General features: G+C 42.4%; 2 protein-coding genes across 6 annotated transcripts in view; one reads left to right on the top strand and one right to left on the bottom strand.

Moving 5' to 3' along the window:
- Positions 1–18,047, top strand: part of ASXL1 (ASXL transcriptional regulator 1) — a 30,243-nt gene extending 12,196 nt beyond the window's left edge. For both annotated transcript variants that reach the window (XM_044986183.1, XM_044986184.1), the window contains 9 exons: positions 4,691–4,811; positions 5,231–5,328; positions 5,774–5,867; positions 6,236–6,388; positions 7,413–7,576; positions 7,690–7,786; positions 9,876–9,981; positions 11,689–12,313; positions 13,107–18,047. In XM_044986183.1, the coding sequence (XP_044842118.1) occupies positions 4,691–4,811; positions 5,231–5,328; positions 5,774–5,867; positions 6,236–6,388; positions 7,413–7,576; positions 7,690–7,786; positions 9,876–9,981; positions 11,689–12,313; positions 13,107–16,061 (4,413 nt within the window). In that variant the 3' untranslated portion in view covers positions 16,062–18,047. The remainder of the gene's footprint in view (positions 1–4,690; positions 4,812–5,230; positions 5,329–5,773; positions 5,868–6,235; positions 6,389–7,412; positions 7,577–7,689; positions 7,787–9,875; positions 9,982–11,688; positions 12,314–13,106) is intronic.
- A 2,672-nt stretch (positions 18,048–20,719) lies between these two features.
- The window catches only part of NOL4L (nucleolar protein 4 like), a 97,661-nt gene continuing 92,041 nt past the window's right edge, over positions 20,720–26,339 (bottom strand). For 2 of the 4 annotated variants that reach the window (XM_044985279.1, XM_044985280.1), the window contains exon 8: positions 20,725–25,857. In XM_044985279.1, coding sequence (XP_044841214.1) covers positions 25,658–25,857 — 200 coding nt within the window. In that variant the 3' untranslated portion in view covers positions 20,725–25,657. Of the gene's footprint in view, positions 25,858–26,339 lie in introns of all 4 variants that reach the window. The other 2 variants (XM_044985277.1, XM_044985278.1) reach the window with 2 other exon arrangements.

The raw sequence follows: 26,339 nt of genomic DNA, 5'->3' as shown, positions 1-26,339 counted from the left end.
GCAGGAAATAAAACTGCCTGCTAGCACAGAAACGGAAGAGCGGTTATTCCTCCCACTGCTCATATTTGTGTGCTCACACACACTGCTGCTTTGTGGAAGATTGTGGAAGATCACTAGATTTTAGACCTTAATGTACATATGAAATGTTATATCAGTGCATGAGTTTTTCTCTCTTTGCAGGTCAAGGATTATCTCATATAGCCCTCGAGTTCTAGCACCATAATTCTTGCACACACACATTGTGCAACGTATCATAGTTGGACTGTTAAAAGATGTGGGGGCACTTATGTGATTATGAATTCTTTAAGTTAATGCTTGAAATTTTTGATGGTTTATAATTAGGGCTGTCAAGCAATTAAAAAAATTAATCATGATTAATCGCGCAATTAAAAAGAACATAAGAATGGCCATACTGGGGCAGACCAAAGGTCCATTTAGTGACCAACAGTGACCAATGCCAGGTGTCCCAGAGGGAGCGAACCGAACAGGTAATATCAAGTGATCTCTCTCCTGCCATCCATCTCCACCCTCCGACAAACAGGCTAGGGACACCATTCCTTACCCATCCTGGCTAATAGCCATGAATGGACTTAACCTCCATGAATGTATCCAGTTCTCTTTTAAACCCTGTTATAGTCCTAGCCTTCACAACCTCCTCAGGCAAGGAGTTCCACAGGTTGACTGTGCACTGTGTGAAGAAGAACTTCCTTTTATTTGTTTTAAACCTGCTGCCCATTAATTTCATTGGTGGCCCCTAGTTCTTATGTTATGGGAACAAGTAATAACTTTTCCTTATTCACTTTCTCCACACCACACATGATTTTATATACCTCTATCATATCCCCCCTTCGGCTCCTCTTTTCCAAGCTGAAAAGTCCTAGCCTCTTTAATCTCTCCTCATATGGGACCAGTTCCAAACCCCTAATCATTTTAGTTACCCTTCTCTGAACCTTTTCTAATGCCAGTATATCCTTTTTGAGATGAGGAGACCACATCTGTACGCAGTATTCAAGATGTGGGTGTACCATGGATTTATATAAGGGCAATAAGATATTCTCCATCTTATTCTCTATCCTTTTTTTAATGATTCTTAACATCCTGTTTGCTTTTTTGTCTGCCGCTGCAGACTGCATGGATGTCTTCAGAGAACTATCCACAATGACGCCAAGATCTCTTTCCTGATTAGTTGTAGCTAAATTAGCCCCTATCATATTGTATGTATAGTTGGGGTTATTTTTTCCAATGTGCATTACTTTACATTTATCCACATTAAATTTCATTTGCCATTTTGTTGCCCAATCACTTAGTTTTGTGAGATCTTTTTGAAGTTCTTCACAGTCTGCTTTGGTCTTAACTCGCTTTAGCAGTTTAGTATCATCTGCAAACTTTGCCACCTCACTGTTTACCCCTTTCTCCAGATCATTTATGAATAAGTTGAATAGGATTAGTCCTAGGACTGACCCTTGGGGAACACCACTAGTTACCCCTCTCCATTCTGAAAATTTACCATTTATTCCTACCCTTTGTTCCGTGTCTTTTAACCAGTTCTCAGTCCATGAAAGGATCTTCCCTCTTATCCCATGACAACTTAATTTATGTAAGAGCCTTTGGTGAGGGACCTTGTCAAAGGCTTTCTGCTTTCAGCTCAGTGCTAATGTGGACACGAGGACAAACGGATATAAATTGTCAGTCAGGAAATTTAGGCTTGAAATTAGACGAAGGTTTCTAACTATCAGGGGAGTGCAATACTGGAACAGCCTACCGAGGGAAACAGTGGGGGCAAAGGACCTCCATGACTTTAAGATTAAGCTAGATAAGTTTATGGAGGAGATGGTATGATAGGATACCGGGCTTAGTCAATAGGTTAATTAAGTGCCACACTGGTAAATGGTACATGGGTCAATGATATGATATTCTTAACCTTTTTCCTGAGGGTATGGCTGGAGAGTCTTGCCCGCATGCTCGGGGTTCAGCTGACCGCCATATTTGGGGTCGGGAAGGAATTTTCCTCCAGGGTAGATTGGCTGTGGCCCTGGAGGTTTTTCGCCTTCCTCCGAAGCATGGGGCAGGGGTCGCTTGCTAAAGGAGTGGGGGGATCGGCTTATGTGGCCTGCATCTTGCAGGAGGTCAGACTAGATGATCATATTGGTCCCTTCTGATCTTGAGATTCTATGATTCTATGAAATCTAAGTACACTATGTCAACTGGATCCCCCTTGGCCACATGTTTGTTGACCCCTTCAAAGAACTCTAATAGATTAGTAAGACACGATTTCCCTTTACAGAAACCATGTTGACTTTTGCCCAACAATGTATGTTCTTCTATGTGTCTGACAATTTTATTCTTTACTATGGTTTCAATAATTTGCCCAATACTGACGTTAGACTTACTGGTCTGTAATTTCTGGGATCACCTTTAGAGCCCTTTTTAAATATTGATGTTACATTAGCTATCTTCCAGTCATTGGGTACAGAATCCAATTTAAAGGACAGGTTACAAACCATAGTTAATAGTTCCGCAACTTCACATTTGAGTTATTTCAGAACTCTTGGGTGAATGCCATCTGGTCCCGGTGACTTGTTACTGTTAAGTTTATCAATTAATTCCAAAACCACCTCTAATGACACTTCAATCTGTGACAATTCCTCAGATTTGTCACTTATAAAAGACGGCTCGGGTTTGGGAATCTCCCTAACATCCTCAGCCGTGAAAACTGAAGCAAAGAATTCATTTAGTTTCTCTGCAAGACTTTATCGTCTTTAAGTGCTCCTTTTGTATCTTGATCGTCCAAGGGCCTTACTTAACAAACATTTTGTTATTACCTTTTGAGTTTTTGGCTAGCTGTTCTTCAAACTCCTTTTTGGTCTTTCTTTCGTTCTTTCTTTCTTTCACCATTAATTGCACTGTTAATAATAGAAAACCATTTATTTAAATATGTTTGGATGTTTCTACATTTTCAAATATATTGATTTAAATTACTGCACAGAATACAAAGTGTGCAATGCTCACTTTATATTTATTTTTTATTACAAATATTTGCATTGTAAAAAACAAAAGAAATAATATATTTCAGTTCACCTAATACAAGTACTGTATTGCAATCTCTTTATAATGAAAGTTGAATTTACAAATGTAGAATTATCTACAAAAAATAACTGCATTCAAAAATAAAACAATGTAAAACTTTAGAACCTACAAGTCCACTCAGTCCTACTTCAGCCAATCGCTCAGACAAGCAAGTTTGGTTACAATTTGCAGGAGATAATGCTGCCCACTCTTGCTTACAATGTCACTTGAAAGTGAGAACAGGTGTTCGCATGGCACTGTTGTAGCCAGCATCGCAAAATATTTACATGCCAGCTGCGCTAAAGATTCATGCTTCAACCACCATTTCAGAAGACATGCATCCATGCTAATGATGGGTTCTGCTCGATAATGATCCATAGCAGAGTGGACCAATGCATATTCATTTTCATCATCTGGGTCAGATGCCACCAGCAGAAGGTTGATTTTCTTTTTTGGTGGTTCAGGTTCTGTAGTTTCCACTTCAGAGTGGTGCTCTTTTGAGACTTCTGAAAGCATACTCCACACCTCGTCCCTCTCAGATTTTGGAAGGCACTTCAGACTCTTAAACGTTGGTTCGAGTGCTGTATCTATCTTTAGAAATCTCACATTGGTACCTTCTTTGCGTTTTGTCAAATCTGCAGTGAAAGTGTTCTTAAAACAAACGTGCTGGGTCATCATCAGAGAATGCTATAACATGAAATATATACCAAAATATGGGTAAAACAGAATAGGAGACATACAGTTCTACCCCAAGGAGTTCAATCACAAATTTAATTAATGCATTTTTTTTAACGAGCATCATCGGCATGGAAGCATGTCCTCTGGAATGGTGGCCAAAGCATGAAGGGGCATATGAATGTTTAACATATTGGCACGTAAATACCTTGCAACGCCGGCTACAAAAGTGCCATGCGAACACCTGTTCTCGCTTTCAGGTGACATTGTAAATAAGAAGCAGTCAGCAGTATCGCCCATAAATGTAAAGAAACTTGTTTTTCTTAGCAATTGGTTGAACAAGAAATAGGACTGAGTGGACTTGTAGGCGCTAAAGTTTTACATTGTTTTGTTTTTGAGTTCAGTTATGTAACAAAAATAATCTACATTTATAAGTTACACTTTGATGATAAAGAGATTGCACTACAGTACTTGTATTAGGTGAATTGAAACATACTATTTATTTTGTTTTTTACAGTGCAAATATTAGTAATCAAAAATAATAATATAAAGTGAGCACTGTACACTTTGTATTCTGTGTTGTAATAAAAATAAATATTTTTTGAAAATGTAGAAAAATATCCAAAAATATTTAATACATCTCAATTGGTGTTCTATTGTTTAACAGTGCAATTAATCATGATTAATTTTTTTTAGTTAATCGCTTGAGTTAACTGCAATTAATCAACAGCCCTCCTTATAATTATCGTGAACATAGTCAGGCTTAGTGATTGGATTAATAAAAATATGTTCCTATGACCCAGTGTTGTAATTAGGTTTTGTTATATTCAAGAGTTTCTTCCTGAGGAAGTGTAACTGTAGCCATGGTTATGTATGTTCCTGTCAGGCTAACTCATAAAGCTTCAAAGGGAAGGACTCTAATCACGTATGTTCTGCTTTTCCCTTCTAGAAGGATGCTTTGCAGTGGTCTCGGAACCTATCTGTGGCAGAGGGAGAGGAGATGGATGATGCAATAGATGCAGAAAGCTGTGGGTCCAATGAAGCCAGCACTGTGAGTGGTGATAATGATGGTAAGTGTCAAATAATATTAATATTAGACCAGGCTTCTCAAACTTCATTGCACCGCGACCCCCTTCTGACAACAAAAAACACTACATGGCTTCAGGATGTGGGAGCAAAGCCTGAGTCCTGGTGTCCGGGCAGGGGCAGGGGCAGGGGCAAAGCCTAAGCCTGAGCCCCACCAGCCCAGGCAGGGAGCCAAAGCCCAAGGGCTTCAGCCCCAGGCGGTGGGGCTTGGGCTTCTCCTTCAACCCAGGGCGGTGGAGCTTGGGCTTCAGCCCCAGGTCCCAGCAAGTCTAATGCCAGCCCTGGCGACCCCATTAAAACAGGCTCGCGACCCACTTTGGGGTCCCAACCCACAGTTTGAGAACAGCTGTATTAAACTATAAGCATCTTCTTCAGGGTCTGATCATGTGCTCTTTTCTTCCAGTGTCTCTTGATGAAACCTCTTCTAACGCCTCCTGTTCCACTGAATCTCAGAGTAAGAGTCTCTCCACTTCCAGAGAGAGCTGCAGATCCACCTCACAGGTAGGGGTGAGTGTGGGGTTAATGGCAAGGGCCAAAGCCAGGATTGTTTATTCTTGAGGAGAGATCTCAGTGCCACATGAAGGCTTGGTGGTAGGGAGAGGGATTAGAGACATATCAAGGTCGTCTTCCCAAGCAGGGGCAGAATTACAGAGCCACCTCATGGAGTTGGAATGAATCTGAGCAAAAGCTGCAGCAAAAGCAGATCTGTTCTATAAGGACTTGATTCCATGGTGGGTGGGTGGGCATGTGGAGGTGGTGCAGGGTTCCCAGCTGTTAAAGATAAGTTTAATAAGTGAGTACACTTGAATACTTGGCTGGTTGTTCATTTGTGGTCAGGTGGAGCTATGTGTCTGAATTCAGCTAGGAAGAGGTGCAGTTTGGAGGGTAACCTACATGTACTTTAGCACCCTAAATAGTTTGTATCTTGTTTTTCTCTGGAACACAGACAAGCAAACAAAAGAAAAAGACTGGTGTGATGTTGCCCCGAGTTGTCCTGACTCCACTGAAAGTAAATGGGGCACATATGGAGTCAGCCTCAGGTGAGCATTTGTTGCACCTTGACTATTTTCAGCTAGTTGCATGGCATGGCCCTTCAGCACTGGTTCTATACAGTTGTCCACATTAGCTCTTCCTAGGCCAGGACAGGAGAATGATTTATTTAGTGGTCACTAAACATACAAGTGATTCTAATTAATTTGTGCAATGTTACCTTATTGGATAAAAATTGTATTTAATAGAGTATCATCAGTCACCCAATCAGAACTATCAGTGATGGAGCAATGACCTAATTTTGTTTATCTAAAAATGGGTCTGTTGTAAGCAGATCGTTGTCATGTGCTAAAACTTCTCCCCTAGTGGAGCTTCTGCTACTCATCCATGAATCTGTGACAAATGGCTTTGCCTTTAGGTTTCACAGGAAGGCATGCTGATGGAGAGAGCAGCAGCACTTCCAGCAGCAGCAGCTCTTCTTTGGCCCTGTTGAATGCCACCATGCGCAGTAGGACAGAAATCACCAGGGATCCTCCACAGCTGCTGAGAGGTATCCGGAAGCCAGCAGCTGGTATGTGCTTCTGAATAAAGTTGTAAGAACTGGCCATAAAAACTGAAGCAAATATCAGGTGTGTCCAAGTCTGTCCCCTTCTTATGGAAGAATTCCAAGACTTTTATCCTTCTCAGTGTCTCTTCCAATGTTAAGGCTCCTCAATATCAAACAACTGTCTCCTCACCCTCAGTGAGGAGGCAGGTACCTCCTAGATGCTATTTGCCTAATCTGAAATGTAGCATCCGGGGCCTTGGTGGTGTGTATGTGAGAGTATGCATACACAATGTAGAGTGTTAGAGATGTACTTTCCAAGTCTTTGGGAACAAATGTTTTTTATAAAAAACATTGTGATTGAAGCTTAGTTTTTATCATCAGTCATCTTGTGTATGTTCCACTATGCTGCATGTTTTTATCCATGTAATAATTCGTAAGACACATTGGATTCAGTGACGTGATGCATCCAGAAATAGTGCAAATCTCTCACCTCTATAAATGATCTAGCCAGGTGAACTGGAGAGTGAGTCTTTTGGAAACTCATTAGTTCCATCTTTTGACTCTATCACAAAGATACAGGAGTAGAGAAGCATTGGCTTTTTAATGCCATTGGCCCCATGAGCACAGAAGATGCAGCGTGGGGTCACTAGCCTATTATATATTAGTTCAAAAGTGGTCTGACTGCAGGAACCTTGGAAAGGATGGTTTTGAAACATACAAGAGGATTGTGTTTGTATGCTGCGATTCAGATATTCAGGGAACTGGTCTCTGAGGCCAGCTCATTTATGTTGTTTGAAATCAAGTTATCTAAGAAAGGCACTCTTATGTCAAAACACTAGCCATCTCCTTTTCTCTTAAATATGCTACCTAGTTATGTAGTAAAATATGAATTATTTGTTTAAAGGTGTTTGATAGATCCTTCCTTTGTAGTGGAGTGCCACCGCCTGGTTTCTTGTAATTTGCTCATTTGCAGCAGCACATTCGTTTATGAAATGTTATCAGAAATAGTTATGATTTTATTTTTTATTTGGTTTTCTGAAAACTACAGGGCAAATGAAGCGAAACAGAGGTGAGGATATAGATTTTGAGACACCTGGTTCCATTCTCGTCAACACAAATCTCCGAGCACTGATAAACTCCAGAACCTTCAATATACTCCCCCCACACTTCCAACAGCAGCTCCTCTTCCTCCTGCCAGAAGTTGACAGACAGGTACAGGCACACAACAATCACTGTGCATCTCGTTGCTTGTTATGTTGTATCATCCCTGTTCCCAAAGAGCTGCTGTATGTGCTTTCCAACTATTATACTTTTGTCCTCCATAGATGGGGGCAGATGGGCTGATGCGTCTCAGTGGCAGTGCTCTCAATAACGAGTTCTTCACCCATGCTGCTCAGAGCTGGAGAGAGCGACTGGCTGATGGTGGGTAGATTTGCTGTTTTGAATGATTGGGAGAAGCCTGCTGTGTACCTTATTTGGTAGAAGAAAAATAAACTGTGGAGTTTGATTCTGTACCAACTTTGGAGTCTGGCTACATTCCCCCCTTTTAAGATTTACCTTACACTTCTCTTAGGTGCCCAGAGGCCTTAAAAACAAAATGCCAGCTAGATTTGTGGGTCTCTCTCATACTGCCTCTGTTGAGTGGAATACGACTCTCAGACCTGTTCAAGTGTGTGCGCTTAGGTTGCCCTTTAGTGGCTGCAGTGCACAGAGCTGTAACCCCGAGGGCAGGAAAGGAAGAAGGAGGACAGATAAGGCAGGGAATCTACCTCGAATGTAACTTTTCTCAGGTCCTAGTTACCATTAACTTGTTTTTTAAATGTTGTTTTGGGGGCTTTTGGTTATGGCACTTTAAAGATGTCTTTTTTTATTATTACATTAACTACTCAACCTTATTGTATTAAGTTGGGCTTCAGTTATTCTAAATTGAAAGAAAAATAAACAATAAAGAAACTTGGTTCTTTTTTCTCACATTTTCTCTCAGGTAGTTAATGTATAAACTGAACACTGACCACCTTATTGTGTGACACATACAAATTGCTTATTAATCCAGGAGTTCTCGGGCTTTTCCAGATAATGGGCTCATGTTACAACAGAAAAAAATGTTGGGTCCCTTTTCCCTATCTAGTCATAAAGAAAGGGTGGGTAATCAGGACCTCCCTGGGCTGTTTGTGAATCAGTTGAGAATCCATGCTCTAATCTATGCATCTTTAGTATGTTCATCTCTGTGGTATATGAGAACTTAATCGTTTCTCCCTTCTTCACTCCCCGCAATCTTCCCATCACAAACTATTACAGTAAATGTCCCGTAGGAGGGGAGGATGCATATCCATTGGTGGTAATATCCCAGTCCAACTACCTATGTACTCTATGGCAAATTGGACACCAATTTTGTAGTAAGCTCCCTGGTTTCTCTGATATGGATGTAAATTGTGTGGCAGCTTCTGGTAAATTTCAAAATGGAAACTTATTGAGTTAAGTATAAACATGAATAATACATGCAATACAGTATCCCTGCTGCTGTTTTTTATAGTTAATGTAATTAACATTTCTTGTACATTTTCAATGTCAGAATTCATCTCTAATGTGATGAGCGCAAGAATTTCACACCGCTCAAAGCTATTGTTTCAGGCTCTCTGAATTCTCAGGGAGAGAGACATCCCTGCATTGGTTACACTCATTTTACATTTTGAAGGTTTTCTGTACAACTCTGAGGGCTAGAAACCTTTTTTTAAAGGAATGAAAGATTTAGAATTTCTTGCACAAGTACAAGGAAGGATTCTGTGGCTGAGTCTACACTGCACTTCAAGGGACTACAGGGTTGTGAATAACAGTGAGCACCAAAGTGCTGCATTGTATTTCCCCCGTGTGGACAGTGAGGGCATGAACTAAATGGTTCCTAGTTCACATTAATGTTGTCTTCTTAAACAGAACTGCATTCATGCAACTAGGAAACTTTTAGTTCATGCCATCACTGTCCACAGAGGGGAGTTACGGCATAGCACATTGATGCACACTGCTATTCACATCCCTGTTGTCTGAATGGGGTAGTGTACACAGGCCCCTGAATCATCAAGTTTTCTTTTGGTTTTTAATGTTACTTAATATGGTCAGATGAGGGTCATTTCTTTCAATATAGTTAATCTCTAGGGGTGAAATCCTGGCTCCGCGGGAGTCAGTGGAAATTTTGCCATTGACTTGAGGCCAGAGTTTCACCATAGGGGTGGGGACACTTGCTGTCAGTTGCATAAGTGTTTGGTCACAGCTGAGTATCACTCTGGAGAGGACAGCGGGGCCTGATTTTTTCCCCTTAAATAGGTGATTTGGTGCTTTGACCACTAGCAGTATTTAACATGCCAGAATATCCCATCAGGATATCTAGAATTTCAAAGGGTAGAAAATGTACTCTCTAACAAGCACAGAATGTGTACTATGCATGCTCTGAGTGCTGTGGAACTGGTGAGCTGGCTTTGGATAGTAATGAAACTTGCATTTGCTTGTTTCTCTGCAGGTGAATTCACTCATGAGATGCAGGTTAGAATACGACAGGAAATGGAGAAAGAGAAGAAGGTGGAGCAGTGGAAAGAGAAGTTCTTTGAAGACTACTATGGACAAAAGTAAGGAATGTTACCTCATTGGTCTTGTTTTATTCAAGTCAGGTGGATAGGGAACTTCCCTTTCGTAGCTAGCTGCTCTCTGAGAAGAAGCAACTCCATTATTAGCAGCAACTCTTTTTGGAGATTATCACTGCAATGGAATACCTAAAATTGAATTCTTTTTGTTTCCAAGACTAGTAATATTAGAATTATAGGACAGGAAGGGACCTCGAGTGGTCGTCTAGTCCAGTCCCCTGCACTCATGGCAGGACTAAGTATTATCTAGACCAGGGATCGGCAACCTTTGGCATGCGGCTTGCCAGGGTAAGCACCCTGGTGGGCCGGGCCTGTTTGTTTACCTGCCGCGTCCACAGGTTCGGCCAATTGTGGCTCCCACTGGCCATGATTTGCTGCTCCAGGCCAATGGGGTCGGTGGGAAGCGGCGCCCAGCACATCCCTGGTCCCACACTGCTTCCCGCAGCCCCCATTGGCCTGGAGCAGTGAACCTGCAGACGCGGCAGGTAAACAAACTGGCCTGGCCCACCAGGGTGCTTACTCTGGCGTGCCGTGTGCCAAAGGTTGCCGATCCCTGATCTAGACCATCCCTGACAGGTGCTTGTCTAACCTGCTCTTAAAAATCTCCAGTGATGGAGATTCCACAACCTCCCTATGCAATTTATTCCAGTTCTTAACTTCCTAACTGTCAGAGTGGTTTTTCCTAATGTCCAACCTAAATCGCCTTTGCTGCAGTTTAAGCCCATTGCTTTTTGTCCTATCCTCAGAGGTTAAGAAGAACAATTTTTCTCCCTCTTCCTTGTAACAACCTGTATTTATGTACTTGTAAACTGTTATCATGTCCCCTCTCAGTCTTCTCTTTTCCAGACTAAGCAAACCCAATTTTTTCAATCTTCCCTCATAGGTCATGTTTTCTAGACCTTTAATTATTTTTGTTGCTCTTTTCTGGACTTTCTCCAGTTTGTCCACATCTTTCCTGAAATGTGGCACTCAGAACTAGACACAGTACTCCAGATGAGGCCTAATCAGCACAGAGTAGAGCGGAAGAATTGCATCTCATGTCTTGCTTACAACACTCCTGCTAATACATCCCAGAATGATGTTTGCTTTTTTTGGAATAGTGTTACACAGACGACTCATATTTAGCTTGTGATCCACTATGACCCCAGATCCCTTTCTGCAGGACTCCTTCTTAGGCAGTCATTTCCCATTCTGTATGTGTGCAACTGATTGTTCCTTCCTAAGTGGAGGACTTTGCTTTTGTCCTTATTGAATTTCATCCTGTTTACTTCAGACCATTTCTCCAGTTTGTCTAGATCATTTTGAATTATAATCCTATCCTCCAAAGCACTTGCAACCCCTCCCAGTTTGGTATTGTCTGCAAACTTTGTAAGTGTACTCTCTATGCCAGATTAGTTTTAGATTGTATTCTATTGTAATCTATTACAGATTAGTTTTAGATTGTAAATCCTGATATCATTTAATCATTTTCCTTATTTCCTGTGACAGTTACCAGCAGTAGTGAATACATAAGATATTTCTTGGTAGATTGATTGAGTGAGATGAGTGTCTGCTTTGTAATCTGTAAAGCACCATGTACTGCTCTGGTAATACGTACTGTAAATAATAAACAATTTACATCCCTCCCAGGAGATGAAATCAGACCCAATAAGCTTGCTCTGGCCTTTAAATAATTCTGTGGTTGCTTTGCAGGTTGGGTTTGACTAGAGAAGAATCACAACAGCAGAATTCAGTGCAAGAAGATGCTGAGAACAGGACTGGGTTGTCTGTTCAGGGAGAAGCAGCAAAGCCACAGCATGGTCCTTCCACACGTCAGCGAGATGGACACTTCAAGAAACGCTCTCGGCCAGATCTGCGATGCAGAGCAAGGAGGAGCCTGTATAAAATACGCGAGCCCGACCAGACTGAGACCCCCAAAGAGACTGCGTCTGTGGGGCCAGATTCCTCCTTCCATAAAGAGACTAAAGCTGAGGTGGATTTGGGAGGAGAAGATCTGAGAGGCTCTTCATCTGCATCATTGAAGCCAGAGAGTTCAGAATTGCTGTTTTCTCCAGAGGCTTCCAGACTGCACAGTAAAATGGAAGATCTGTCATTTGCAGCTACATCTGTAAACAGAATTCCCAGTTTGCCCCAAGAAAACTTAGATCGGGAGTCAAAGGACCAGAAAAGGAAATGCTTTGAGGAGGCTGCCTCTACCTCCTTCCCCGAAAAGAAGCCCCGGCTTGAAGATCGTCAGTCCTTTCGTAACACAATTGAAAGTGTTCACTCAGAAAAGCCACAGCCTACTAAAGAGGAACCAAAAGTCCCACCCATCCGGGTAGGAGAGACACTTATACCTAATTATTACATTAGGGACTTTGTGCCCTGTAGCGCCAAAGTAATATGAAAATGTCATGCCCTCTTGTTCAAAAAGGAGAATGGAAGTGTCTCTCACTGATAGTACTGGCTAAGCTCTAATTACTGCACTGTGTTGTCTTGTTTAGACAGCCAGAGAGTAGAATGGAAAATTATTCCAAGGTCTCCTGTACAAGAATGCAGAGTAGCCTCTTTCATTATACAGCTCATTTGTAGTTTTGTGAGTGCAGATATTCCTGCAATGGCATGATCTAATGGAGTCAAGATTTTCAAACCACCTCATTGTAACCTTGTAGACTCCCCACCTTCCTCCATGTGGGATGGAATCCTCCTGTCTACCGCTTATACTCCCCTGTAGGTGGAATTGCAGCTCTGCCCTTTTTGGCAGCAGGAGGCCATCCTACTCGTTTCAGTGAGAATGGATCACGCTTGACAGAAATCAAAACTCTGTCTTCTCCAGAGTCCAGATTCAGCTAGTGTTTAAGCCATCAGTTTAATACTTGTCTGGTGGCTAATGACAGATGATCTCACTATAAAGTGGATTTTAAAAGATACCACGATATGGAGCCTGAGTAGAAACCTCTTGAGGACCTCATCAAGAGGCTAAGGGCAGCAGCACTATCACTGTGCCAAAAATCACTTCCTTTAGGAATATTAACTAAATATATTGTATTTCAATGAACTGATTTAAACTGTTTTGCTCTCTGAGAATATCAAGTATTAGATTAACATCTTCTCTTCTGATTCTTTTTCAGATTCAACTTTCACGTATCAAACCACCCTGGGTGGTTAAGGGTCAGCCCGCTTACCAGATATGCCCCAGGATCATCCCCAACACGGAATCCCCTGGTCGGGGCAGAACTGGTGCCAGAACACTCGCAGACATTAAAGCTCGTGCTCTGCAAGCCCGAGCCCAGCGAGAGGCCGCTACAGCTGCCATTGGAGGTGGGGGTGGGCCAGGAGGAGGAGGGAACAGCACCGATAAAGGAGGTGGTGGAGGAGAATCCAGTAGCCATACAGAGTACAGGAGATCAAAGAGAACTCATGGAAAATGTGCGTCAGATCTACAACGAACACAATTACTGCCGCCTCTCCATCTAGATGGAGAAAAGACTAACTTTGCTGAGGTAGCTGTGCAGGTAGCTAAAATAAATGTATGTCAACCTGCAAAACAGGACCCCTACATTCCTAATGGTGAGGGAGCCTTCATTCTTGAACATGCTGCAGATGTTATCTCAGGTGGAACAGAAGATGTTGCTCAACATACTGACAGTTTAGCTAACAGCCAGCTTGGTGATGCTTTGACTGGGCCATCTTTTGACACTGCAGCTTCTCTGAGGCAGGAGGAGAACTTGGAGCAGTGCCTCCATGACATAAGAACTGAAAACACACCTCATATTGCCTCTCAGGAAGGGCAGAGTAATAAGCAAGAATGCAGAGTTCCTCCTGAGAATGGTCTGTTTTGTTCTCAGGTACAGGGGTCTGCAGTTTATCTCATAGATGATATCAATGTTGTACCAAGAATTGAAGATGTAGGCATTCCCATAGAGTTGAATTGTAGTTCTCCTATGAAGGAAACCTCGTCCAATAATTGTAGCCTTACCCCAGAATTCTCATCAGATGGTAAAGAACGACATGAGCCAGAAATTGAAGCTACATTTAATGGATCAAATCCACCCAAAGGAAAATGTGTAACTGATCATGATGGTTCAAAAATGAATAATATTGGAATGGAGAACATGGGCTCAGAGTTACATGCCTTCACACACCTACAGACAGGAAAACAGCATGAAAGTGAACTACAGAATGGAGAACAGAATAAAGGGTCTTTGGTGAAACCTTTTTCACTTGGTGGTTTAACTGTTCAGAATGGAATAGGTACCTCTGAAAAACTTCCACATCTGTGGGAGAGGCCATCAGGAGCAAACACAGAAAACGTATGTCAACGCCTGAGAGAGACACAAGGATTTAAGACAAATGGAGATGAAGAAATCCAGAGTACGCATAGTGAAACAACAGATACCGCTTCAGATTTTGAAGCTGACCTAACTGATGAAAATGTGGAGGTGGATATATGTTTCAGGAATGTCCACCTTAAGGAGGCTACAGGAAAAGGAGATGCCACCCATAAGCGAAACACTGAGAGAGATGAAGGGATTAGATCAGACTCTTCTGTGAAAACTGAGAGTCTCCCATACATGGTGGACTTGCCGTCAGTAACAATGGTGAGCAACGTGTCTCAGCCTCAGAGATGGGCACCAAATACAACTCTTCCTCAAAAACCTTCGAAAAAGCCACCAGGCTCCTCTCGGCCCATATCATCTGTTGAAGCCAACAACCCTCTGGTGATGCAGTTACTTAAGGGGAACCTTTCTTTGGAAAAGGTTCTACCAGTATCACATGCTAGCATCAAGTTGGAAATTACAGAATCACTTCTGGACAGGCCATCAGAAAACCACTCATTACAAGTGCAGGGAAGTAGCAATTGCTGCTTTGGCCAAGAGTCTTCCCAAGATGTGGGAATAAATACAAGTGACCTAAGCAGAAGTGATGATTTCCACTCTCCAAGTGCTTTAAGAGATCCTCAGAAAACACAGTGCAACTCTGGGTTAGTACTGCCCAAAACAGAAAGCCTGGAGAACCAGCCTGATGTTCCAGACAAGCTTTCCAAAGTTGGCCCTAACTTGAGCTCTTCAGACCAACTGGCAAGTATGGTGAGTGGCCCTCAGAAACCTACAGAGTTGGGCCCTAGAGAAAGAACATCGTCTTCCTGTAGCTTTGAAGATCAAAAAGAGTTGCCCCTAGTCCATGGTGTCCCACAGCACAATCCACTAACAAATACTATTACAAGTGAAAGCCCTGAAAAGCTAAATCCACCTGCAGCTCCTAGGTTTTTATCTCCAAATGTAACCTCTCTTGGTCCAAATCAGATCGGTGGAGCCTCAATTAATAAAAATTGTGTTGGCATCCAGGGCAAAAAGCTCTTTGGTTCTGGTTTTCCTTGCAACACTGCTACTAGATTGCATCATCCAAGAGCGTTGGAGCACATTGGAACCATGGGAACCACGTCCCCCACCAAGCTGATTCCACTAAATAAGAGCTCTGCGTCTGGAGAAGGAGCACCAACTGTCAGGGAAGACTGGCCTTCAAAGCAACATGCAAACACCCTAGGAGGAATAAAAAATGAGAATGTACTGGCCTGTGGAGGCCCAGCCAAGGGTAATGTGAAGAACAGGAAGGATGTTGCACACAACCCCGTGGAACTGATGGAGCATTTGCAGAGTGTTCCCCTTGTTATGGACTTGCCATTTTTCAAGTTACCAAGAGAACCAGGAAAAGGACTCAATCAGCCCTTGGAACCTTCTTCCATCCCCTCTCAGCTCAATATCAAACAAGCATTTTATGGGAAGCTTTCTAAGCTGCAGCTTCATTCCACCAGCTTTAATTATTCATCCAACACAACTCCAGCTTTTCCCAGAAGCCTTGCTGGAAGCGTGATGCAGCTAAGCCACAAAGCGAACTTTGCTGCAAACCATAATACGTCCCTTTCTGTGCAGATGTTTGCTGATAGCAGCAGTGTTGAAGAAATATCACTGAAATGTTCCTGCAGCCTTAAAGCCATGATTATGTGTAAAGGATGTGGGGCATTTTGTCACGACGACTGTATAGGACCCTCAAAGCTTTGTGTATTGTGCCTTGTGGTGAGATAATAAATTATGGCCATCGGAAAAATTGTATATTTAGTGTGTGTATTTTGATAACTGATCCTAAAACCTGTACACAAAATATTATTCAGTTTATAATAGAGACAATATTACACTTTAAGTTTTGGTGAGAGAGTTGATTTGCCTTCCCACTAAAATTCACAGTGCAAAACCTGTTCTTCTTACTCACAGTTACACTCCCCCATCTGTGGGTTGTGCCCTACTGGAGTGATCTTCTGCTTAACACCATCATGGAAATGTTGATTTGTGCTCTGGGCACACATGCTGAGGCTACCACCTGACTGAGAGGCAGTTTGCTCTGGGAATCCATGGACCTTTTCTAAAGGAAACATTTACATCCAAAGGAACTGGAACAGAGTGCTCTCTGTTTTTAAGGGCTGAGCTGGGTTAGTCCTGGCCATGCCTTAGCAGAGCAGAATACAGTCTTCCACTCTCCGTTCCGTGTCTGTGTGGAAAAAGTACTACTGTACAATAAATGTGGACATGAAGCTTCTCTGTAGGTGGTGGTGTGTAGTACTTTGAATGCTACAGCAGAATCAAGTAACCAGTAAAACACTCAGCAGGTGGCTGAAGAGCCATATATGGGTGATGGCGCATTGGATGGAGCCAGTTAAGGGAATGAAAGAAGCAAATGGTAGTGGCTGCCAGCTTCAATGCCTTCTGCTGGACTGAAGGAAGATGTGTAGCCTCTGGAAATGTGTGCACCTGACTGAACTGTTGGACCAGGCTGCCTCTTCTGGCCAAACGTTGCTACAAACTTGTATGAAAAGCCAAGGAGTTCATTAGTGTGGCCGGTAACCTCCCCATATTACAGCCCTACAGTGAGAACCTTGCCATGCCAGCATCTGACCACCTGCAAGTGTCTGGCTGTGCATCTGTGTGTGATGGTCATTTTACATTCTAAACAGTGTCGTCCCCCACCCCTTTTTTTTTTTAATATTTTAACTTTTCATTCTTGGATGTATAAAGTGAATTATTTGATTCTTGTAAGTATCCTCTATGCATCTGTTTGATCATGTATTTATATGTTGTACACAGTACTGGCCAATTCTGTAAATGGATGTAATGTACATAGAACATAAAAGGGTTTTTTTGTTTCTTTATTTTCAGGCTCTACAGCAGTATTACATTAAAGTGGTGTTGGTTATTAATCTACATCTGTAGTCAAAGCCACTGTATTCTGTGCTGCCTAAAGTGAGGCTGAACATGCAAAGGAGTCACACTTGGTTCAGATTGCCTCCCTTTCTGCCTACATGGCACTGCTGTGGGCAGATAGACTGCAATGTGCAATCTGAAGGATGACCTGCCCTGATTTTCTGAGCTGGATGTATTTTGCTCCTTGCTCTTCTAAAAAATATTTCTATAGCAGTTGCTGGTCATTGTCATAACTGGTGAGTCTCCATGAGCAGTGTTTATAGCTGCAGTGCAAAGGTGTGAAAGCCCTTACCTAGCCAGAACTGATGCGAGCAGAAAAATGGACCGACCCTCCTTTGAGCGATTGCCTCTTGGGACTGGGTTGCTCTAAGTGGGAAGAAGCAAACCTACAGTTTCACTTACCAGCTTTCTCCCACCCCTGTCCTAGCTCCTACCTACCTCTTTCTTGACTATGCTTTTTTTTTTAATTATAGACCTCCCTGTCTGAGAGCTGTAGAGAGTGTAAAATCTGTGGGCTGCAGAAAGCTTCGTCTCTGAAATGGTTTACCCCTAACCCCATGTGGCATCTTGATATTGTGAAATGGGAGCGAGAGAGACGGGGGTGAATTGAAATGCAGTATTAGTGAAGTCTTGAGGGGATGGTGTGAAAACCTACTTACCAAAGATAGGGAGCAGAGCTGGGGCAGTCTGGCTCTGTATCCTTTGGGGCCACTGTAGGGTACAATTGAAGCTGGTCTGGTCTGCAGAGCTCTCCAGCAGGGCCCTGCTCTTGTATGTCCCTTGTGGTATTGGAAAAATAAACATTCTGTAAACCTGCATGTGTGGTTTCGATCCTCTTCTTCTGAAATGGGCTTGGTGTTCTGGGCTCGAGAACTTACCAGTTGATGTTGTCCTGCCATAGCCAGGCTGAGGGAAAACACTTGTTTTTCCAAGGCAAAGTTTTTCCTTTTTGCCTTGGCGGTGTCCTCACAAGCTTTTAAACTGAGCTGATCAAAAAGGGACTGTCATTCTTGTCTGAACGTCAGTATGCCATTTATACTAACGTCACTGAAGATACTGCATCAACTGCAAGTAAACATATATGAGCCGAGCGAAGTAAAAGTACTTACTGCACAAAACAAGTAGTTTGGGTTGTTGGACTTCTTGCCAGAGCAAAGTTCACTGCTGTACAAGCCCTTCTGCGATGGCGTTGCTCCCGGATATTGGCGGTAATGCACCACACGCAGTAGAACCTACCTAGGGAATTCCTTAAGTATTCCTAAGCCGGTATATGGTCTCTGCTATTTTATGACATTTTCTTCTAATGTCTGGTTAAATTGTTGGATTAATGGGATTTTAAATGCTGATTTTAAGGCAGTGCAATGATTTGGTACCAGTTACAACACTTGAAACTAGCTGTAAGCTTAGATTGTCAATACATTTGTTTCTCTTCAGTAGATCCAGCTTTCACTGTAGTAGAATTTCAACAAGGCAAATGATCTGATAACTCGTCTAATGCCACATTTGGAATAGATACATATACTACAGTACGGAAGCTAACGATATGATTTACATTCTACAGTGCTGCTGTTACAGTAGTTCCCAGTGCTGTTGTCTTCTGGTGGCTCCTGCACCTAAGTCACTCCTGCGTGTGTTTGTTTAGCAGTAGTGGATTCATTCTGGCCTGTAGCTTCTTTAGTTTGCTTGTTAGAAAAAACTAAAACCATCAAGGGTAGGAGGAAAGAGGAACATAGCCGAGCTTTGCTGCTCTTGCCTAATACAAGAACACACCATGTTCTAAGTGGGAAAGAAGGTTCATGTTTTAAATTCTAGATTAGTCTCACAGCACATTGTGTTGAGAGAGAACTGATGCTTACATACAGATCAAACAGCAAAGCAATCCTTCCAGTAATATGAATGGAACTCTGATAGGAACCCGCTGACTTTAAATATCCTCTAAACTCTGATGCTTTGGCAATGTTGTGTTCTGAAAAGTCAAGTGGTTGCTTAGGACAAGTTTTGGTTTTTGTCTTTGCCGTCAGTTGAAGTTCTTTGTAGCTGAGCAGGCCTAGAAGTATGGGTGTGCTTAGATGGGGCCACCTGTTTAAAAAAAAACTTGATCTAATTGTGAAAACTACATGAACTCGCCATTTAGAAAATGGCTGAAAAACTGAGAAGTCAATAGCTTGTCTTTCTGACGGTGCAGTGTCTGACAGCAGCAGAGTTAGCTGTCTCTGGAGTAGCAGGGATCTGGGAGATCTCACCGTTGGTTTTAAGGTAAGCCCTAATATTTTTTTGTTTGAGGCTCACATTGGTCTAATATGAAGAATACTTAAATATTTTCTCCATAATGTTTTTCTAGTAATAGAATTTACTTTTCAAAAAAACGAACACCTCCGACTTGTCTTTTGCATTCAGCTGAGCAATGCTCCGGTGTGTAATCCTGTCGTAATGGGATGACTGACTAGCTGGGAAGTAACAGCAAAATCCATCACTTCCTTGAGTCAACAGAACCATTTGCAGGTGTGGAGATATGAAACAATGACAGGTATTTTTAACTGTTCTCAAAACTCACTTGTATACATGCACAGTAGGACCCTGCTAATCCCCACACCCTATAAATTAGAATGGTTCTTCACTACTCAATGTAGATTTAAGAGTAGAGGTCTAGTATTACTAAGGCTTCATTATGCTTTCAAAACACACAATAGAACACGTTTACTAGTGTATATATTATGAAATATCATAAATAATTACAACTAATATACAATTGTTAAATACATTTTAGGATGCCCTCTCCTTGCTATTTCTTATAGACCGCTTACTAATGTACAATATTCAGCCATTCACAATGGCTCTCCTGGTCACTCCCTTGCAAGTGTCTGTCAGCCAACTTCTTGCCTGTCGCTGGGGAAGCTCTGCCCATTCTGGAATCAAAGGTAGGGCAATGGAAATTATTGTTTTAGCATACAATCTGGCTCTTTGAAAGCTGTCATACCTGTCTTTCCTAGGCCTTCTGCCTCTGTCACCAGATCACTGATGTGAATTAGTGAGGTTTAACTGTTGTGGTTTGAGATCCTTTAGTACAGAGGCACCATGTAAGTGCAAAGTATTTATTTATTTAATATATGTAATTAACCGAGTTGGTCAGGAAACTATTTTTTATAGACAATACTGAAATTCATTTAAAAAAAATTTTTTTCATTGGGAAAAGCAAAAAATTTTCCATGAAAGCAGATACTTTTAGCAAAACATTTCATTTTGTCAAAAACCAGCTTTGACAGTCCCAGTAGTGACTATTAAGGTAGCTATCTAAAATATAAGAATAGCAGCAGCTGATTGTTAAGGAATAAACAGCACAGCTTGTTTTAAGGTACCTGAGTGATGAAGGTACTTTGTTTGTTTGTTGTTTTTTTTAAAACACCTAAATTTGAAAGCTGTTCTTGTTACCAGTAACAATCAAACTGACCTTCCATGTGTTAGGTCACAGACTGACACTGGGTTGCAAATCTGAGATCTCTAATGGGAACTTGGGAGACAGCTGGTGGCATATGTCTCAGTTGGTGGAAAAAGCCTTGCAAGCAAGAGGTAAAAGTGACCCTAGCTGTGTTTGACACTGGAGATCTGAGTCCTGTTTGTTATACAGTGTTTATTAAGTAGATTCAGTCTTATATATGATATACAGATTCAAAAGAAAAAAAGGATTCCACATACTTATGAAATCAGTGCATTTAGCAAGTAATACCATGGAAATAACAGCTTGATTAACAGCTCATTGGTCTTTGTTAAGTGAGGGGGACAGGGAGTTGGCCTGTGCTAATCATTCCACAAACAGAACAGAATTAAGTTGCATCACATATAATAGACACACATTCTAAGAATTAAAATATTAAGCCACACTTACTGGAAAAATCCACAGTATATAACACAAATTTTTATAGAGCTTATTGAGGAGGAAGTGCTCATCTGCTTAAAAGAGCCACATTAAGTTGCATAGGTGCCTATCTGCAAAAATATCATTTAGAAATTAATCAATTGATTAAGCAATAAAGTGTCGCCTTAGAAGTTGAATTCTCTTTCCATGGTGGTTTAAGTGCCATATGCTCAGTATCTGAGCGCACACCTCCCCCCCCCCCCCAATGTACTAACTTTCTAAACGAGCTGCCTCCTACTCCATTTAGGAGCTCCGGTGTCTCTAGAGAGAATACTCTCCTAGCATTTTTATTTGAAATTGACATCTTAGATGATTTAATCATGAATCAGTAAAAATGTGTTCAATTGTGCTGAAGGAAAGAAGGGTTTTCCTTCTCCCTGGCCTCCACTAGGCTTGAGCATTGTTCTAGACAACTGGAACCCTAAAGTCAGCTCGTAGCGTTCACCTTCATGCCTGGGATGTCAGGGAGGAAAGGCAGTGAAATAGCACCATCATATGGTTCTATTTCTGTTTCGGGTCCTGGCTGTTTACGGTTACCTCACCCTCTCAGATCAGCTCTCAAATTTTAAGCTACAGCTATTTTTCAGATTGATCACTTAAAAGTGTGTGAGGCTGTGCAAACGCTGAAATCTCTTGCAGCACATCCCAGGTTTGTGTTTTTAAGGTGGTTGAGTATGTGTCAGTGTCTCTGTGGCTTTGCTAAGCAGATGAACTGGGTGAGGTACATCTTCCTCTTCAACAGCAGGTCTTGCAGAACACACAGGGGCTGGGAGTTCTGTACATGTAAACAGTACACTTTCACTGAGTCCAAAATTAGGAGCAAAAATACAAAGGTTCACATTGGTCTTAGGTAGATACAGGCGAAGAACTGAGCTGTACAGCTCTGAAACAACCAAACAAACGTTTCTAAAGCACCACTAAATTATATAAAAATCAGACCATGGACGGATTGTAGTTGGTATTCTGGTGAAATACTATGCTACCTTGTAAAAAGTTTTACAAAAAATTACAAATCAAAAGTATATTAACCCTCTGAGTTCAAAGCAGCATTTTGTAAATGACTGGTACTAAATCCTATGGCCACCTGTGGGAAGAAGGTGGCCCTTTGAGTGGGGAGGTACAGGTCACATCTGCTGGGAATCCTGTGAACACTTCCCCTTGCTGAAACACTGTCATTGGGAACTGAACATTCCCTGTGTACAAGTGGTGGTGGTAGTGGTAGTGTTGATGTTTAAGACGAGAGGTTTATCTTCTCCATCACTGGTTTTCCAGACCATCTGCTAACCCAGTGCTCCCCTTTTGTCTCTCACAAAGCCTGGAAAGCCAGGGTATTTTGCTCCTGCTCATTCCTTCTGATTGAGAATCGTAAATTGAGATTCCTAACCCTTTAATATCTAGTGAAAACTTACAAAGATGGCTGTGAAACAGCCTTTGAGTAGAGAAGGACCACTATTGAGTAAGGATCAGTTAGAGCACTGAGATGTTCTCTGGAGATGGCTCCAAAGAGACTAAAGATGCGGTTTACATAAAAGTTTCCCTGACACCAATATGTAGTGGATCACATTTGTTTCACAACTTGTCACAAGTACTACTGTCATCAGGGCTTCAGAAATCTGAGTTTGTACCATCCAGCTGCAGGTTATGAACATTAGTTGATGTTACAGAGTAGGCTGTCAATCCTCCTTCCTATGCAATCATAAGTCTCAACTGTGTTCTACCCGTGGTTTAAATACGAAGAGCTACTAAACATGGAGTTCCAGGGTGATCTGGTTCAAACAGCTAGACGTTGCATAAATACAATTTTAAACAAACTGTAGCTGATGTTGATCTGTTATAATAAGCCCCTGGGCAATGTCTTTGTTGGCTAATTGGCTGGCAAATTTATGGCTACGTGTTCTTGATGGCCTCTTGAAAGGAGTGGAGGCAACAATTAAGTAATTTATATAGAGAATTTTGGGACAGCGATTGTCTCTGCCTCTCTTTAACATTAAGACTTTCACAAATGACTGTGGTTAACATTTTGTAAAAGGTTTGCTACTTCATGGTATTGTACACATAAAAATAAATATTTACATAAATTCAAAGTATGGGAGGATGCCGTGGACAAATCAAGCAGGCTCGTGAAGTGCTGGGGAAAGTGTGGACCTGAAATTCGGACTTCTGCGTGGTCATTCTGTTCTCTCTGATACTGACCCACGCTCCCTGGAGGTTGGTCAGATTTTGTCTCTTGTCCATATATGCTAAGAACCAAAATGTTAGAACGTTCCCAAAGAACCACCTTGTTGGCTCATGTTGAAATGAGGGGAATCAACTCTGATTTACAACAAAACCACCACCTTCTCCCTGCAAGGGCTGTCTGAGTGTAGAAAACGGGCAGGAATTAAATCCCTTTTCTCCAGCAGCTGGGGAGAGTTCAGGCTTTGGGGAAAGTGGTCAATGCACTAGTTAATTCCTTTTAGGGCCAGGCTGGGACAGAAGTCTGGTCTACGTTACAGCTACGAAAGGGGATAGGGCCTCGTTTTTTAGCCAGCATCGTTTTCCCACTAGTATGAATGGAAACTAATTTGGTAAAAAGGTTCTTGAAAAACTATTTGAGGCTGGAGCCCAACCTGTGCTACTTGAAAGTGTAAAACCCATGTGCTAGTATGGTTATTTCTGCAGTATGGGGGATGGGGGGGAAACAATGTGGACCACCACTGCAGAGCAGAAACCTTCATCACTGAAGTGGGTTCTCAATACATTGGTCTAAAAGGAGCTAACATCGGAGAAGGAAACCACCTGCATTTAAAATGATCAATATTATGTTAATATTCAAGTCTATCTGGTGCTGCTGCTTGTGGTCCTTGCCCTAGAAAGGAGGACAGGAGAAGAATTCTGCCAGCACTGACAAGGGAGAGGGTGAGAATTCTTCTCACCGATTCTTAGGCAGCAATTATCTGCTGCTTTTTATGGCTACAGACTATGTTGCATTGCTTGGCCCTGCTCAGCATCTTGATGCCCGAGCAAAGTCCCTGGTTTTAGCAGCACTGGTAGTAGGTATTGCACTGAGCAAAGGGAAGTGCATTGGTTTTGGGAGGGTGGGAGTTGGGGAGAAACAGCAATGGTAATCAGGCCAATTTTCCCCCACGCTTTAGGAATTGTGAGCTTTTCCCAGGACTATTACTGGGGGGATGAGGCGGGCGCCTGGGCCCTGGGGAGAATTTCCACCCTTTCTGCTGCTGAGAGTCTCCTAATTTTCCTTTTGAGTAGGAATGAGCTGCTTGTTTCACTGAAGTAGTTTACTTTTCTCCCTAAAAGTCTGCGCTAGTCTTTATTATTCACGTGTGTTTCTCTAAACAGTTCTCTTGCTGCTCCGCCCAGCGCTAGTTTCACATATACTTGTGGAGACAGCCTGGGATTCCTCACTGAGGAGAGGTCAGACATCATCCATTGAGACAGTGAGTGCTGTCCATCAGCAGTGCATGTCCGTCCTCCTCTTCTGAACAAAATAGGGAGCCAGCTTGGGTCAGTTGTCCATCTGCTGGCTTAGTTTTGACTCCTCAGTGTTATCTACTTGTCTGCTCCCCAGTCTTGGATGCACATCATAGTCATACACATTATGGGGTGAACTGTTCAGAACCCCAGTGAGTCCTGGAAAAAGCCCACAATGAAGTGTGAGGTAGAATATGGATGGTGAATGCGTGACAGTGGTTCTCAGATATTTTCTGTTTTGCTCTGCACTGAGCTAAATGAGTGTGAGAGGTCCTTCCAGTTGGAGGTCTACTGAGCTTGCTTAGTCTCTGCAGGAGATATTGGCCCCATTGCTGCTGCTACAGGACTGCTTCGCGTAAAGGTCTAACAAGACACTCTTCCCTCATTGTTCAGCTTCTGCCTAAGCTTGCTGGAGGCTGAGCAGCCTAGAAGTTCTAGGGCTAGATGGGAAACTTGCACCCTGTGGAAAGGGGTCGCTCCCAGGTGTAGCTGCTCAGCCATTAGTGTAGTGAGCTGGAATGTGTTATTTCACAGGAATAAATTCCTTCTGATCAGACGGACACAAAACTGGCAATCTGTACAAACTCAAAAGAATCCATTTTCAGAAAAATAAATTACTAAGGGGAGAGGAGGGTCCATTTCTCAATAAATATGCAATTCTGCTCACCTAAGACCTTGAAAGGTAATTATCTGGGGATGGGATTCTAACGCTGGGGTCCACAAAGGTTATTCTAAATACATCTGCAGCCCCAAGCCTCCCTTCCACCCTAAAAAAAATCCCCCACCCATCCAAGCTGTAGGTTTGGCTTCTGCTCAGCTAGGCGCACCTGTGTTGAGAGAGTCAAAAATGTGTCCTTGTGCCCCAAGTCCCAGGTGCTCGGAGTGTGAAAGAAAACAGTTCTGGGTTCCACCTTTTAAAAACTAAATGTACCAGCTACTGGGTGGGAGGACGATGGTTAGTCCTGAGCAGGATACCAGTGGGAGCCTGTTTCCAAAGGGTGTAAATTGTCTTCTGCCACAGGAGCTACACAGACACCAGGAGTCAGTTCTGCTGTAAAATGAGGTTTTCCAGTTCATCTGCAGACCGAAGAAGAAAAGCCGCTGACTCTCGGTAGCCGGCAATCAATTGCCGCACTGCACTGATCTCTGTGGGGCTGAGCTGAGCAGCTGGCATCCCCCTGCTGGTGCTGTTAGAAGGGGCTGTACTTGAGGCCCCTCCTTTCATGCTGAGATCAGTAGGACCTGCAATTGAAAAGTAAGAGGGAGGTTCAGGAAAAGGCACTGGCACAGTTGCTGCCCCAAAGTGGCACATCAAATTCACAGGAGAAAATTCCAACAGCACCTGCTGTTTTGATTCACAGCCCCTTGTACAACACTCTGTATCTTACATTATGTATGTAGTTTTGAGCCCTACAGAACAGACTGTCAAGCTGTAGGCACCTTCCAACTGCTGCTCTGTCACAGAGACACTGCCATGACTCTGTTCCCCTTATCAAAGAGTGTGTCTGTCTGTGTATTTTGTAAACATACGATATCCAGTCAGACTAACCCTCTGCTCTGCTAGGAGTTAGATCAGGCACAAGTCAGACACATCTGTTTTAACACTGTAATAAAACAGGCAAGTAGGGAGAGCATTATGCACCTATAGTACAAAAATATATTCACTGCAGTTTGTCAAGGGCTAGAATCACAATGAAGCACTTGGGAGCTTGGCTGAATTAGCA

Source organism: Mauremys mutica, chromosome 13, assembly GCF_020497125.1.
Source record: "Mauremys mutica isolate MM-2020 ecotype Southern chromosome 13, ASM2049712v1, whole genome shotgun sequence".
In the NCBI taxonomy this organism is placed as follows: domain Eukaryota; kingdom Metazoa; phylum Chordata; order Testudines; family Geoemydidae; genus Mauremys; species Mauremys mutica.
This window is presented reverse-complemented; position numbering and strand designations above follow the sequence as displayed.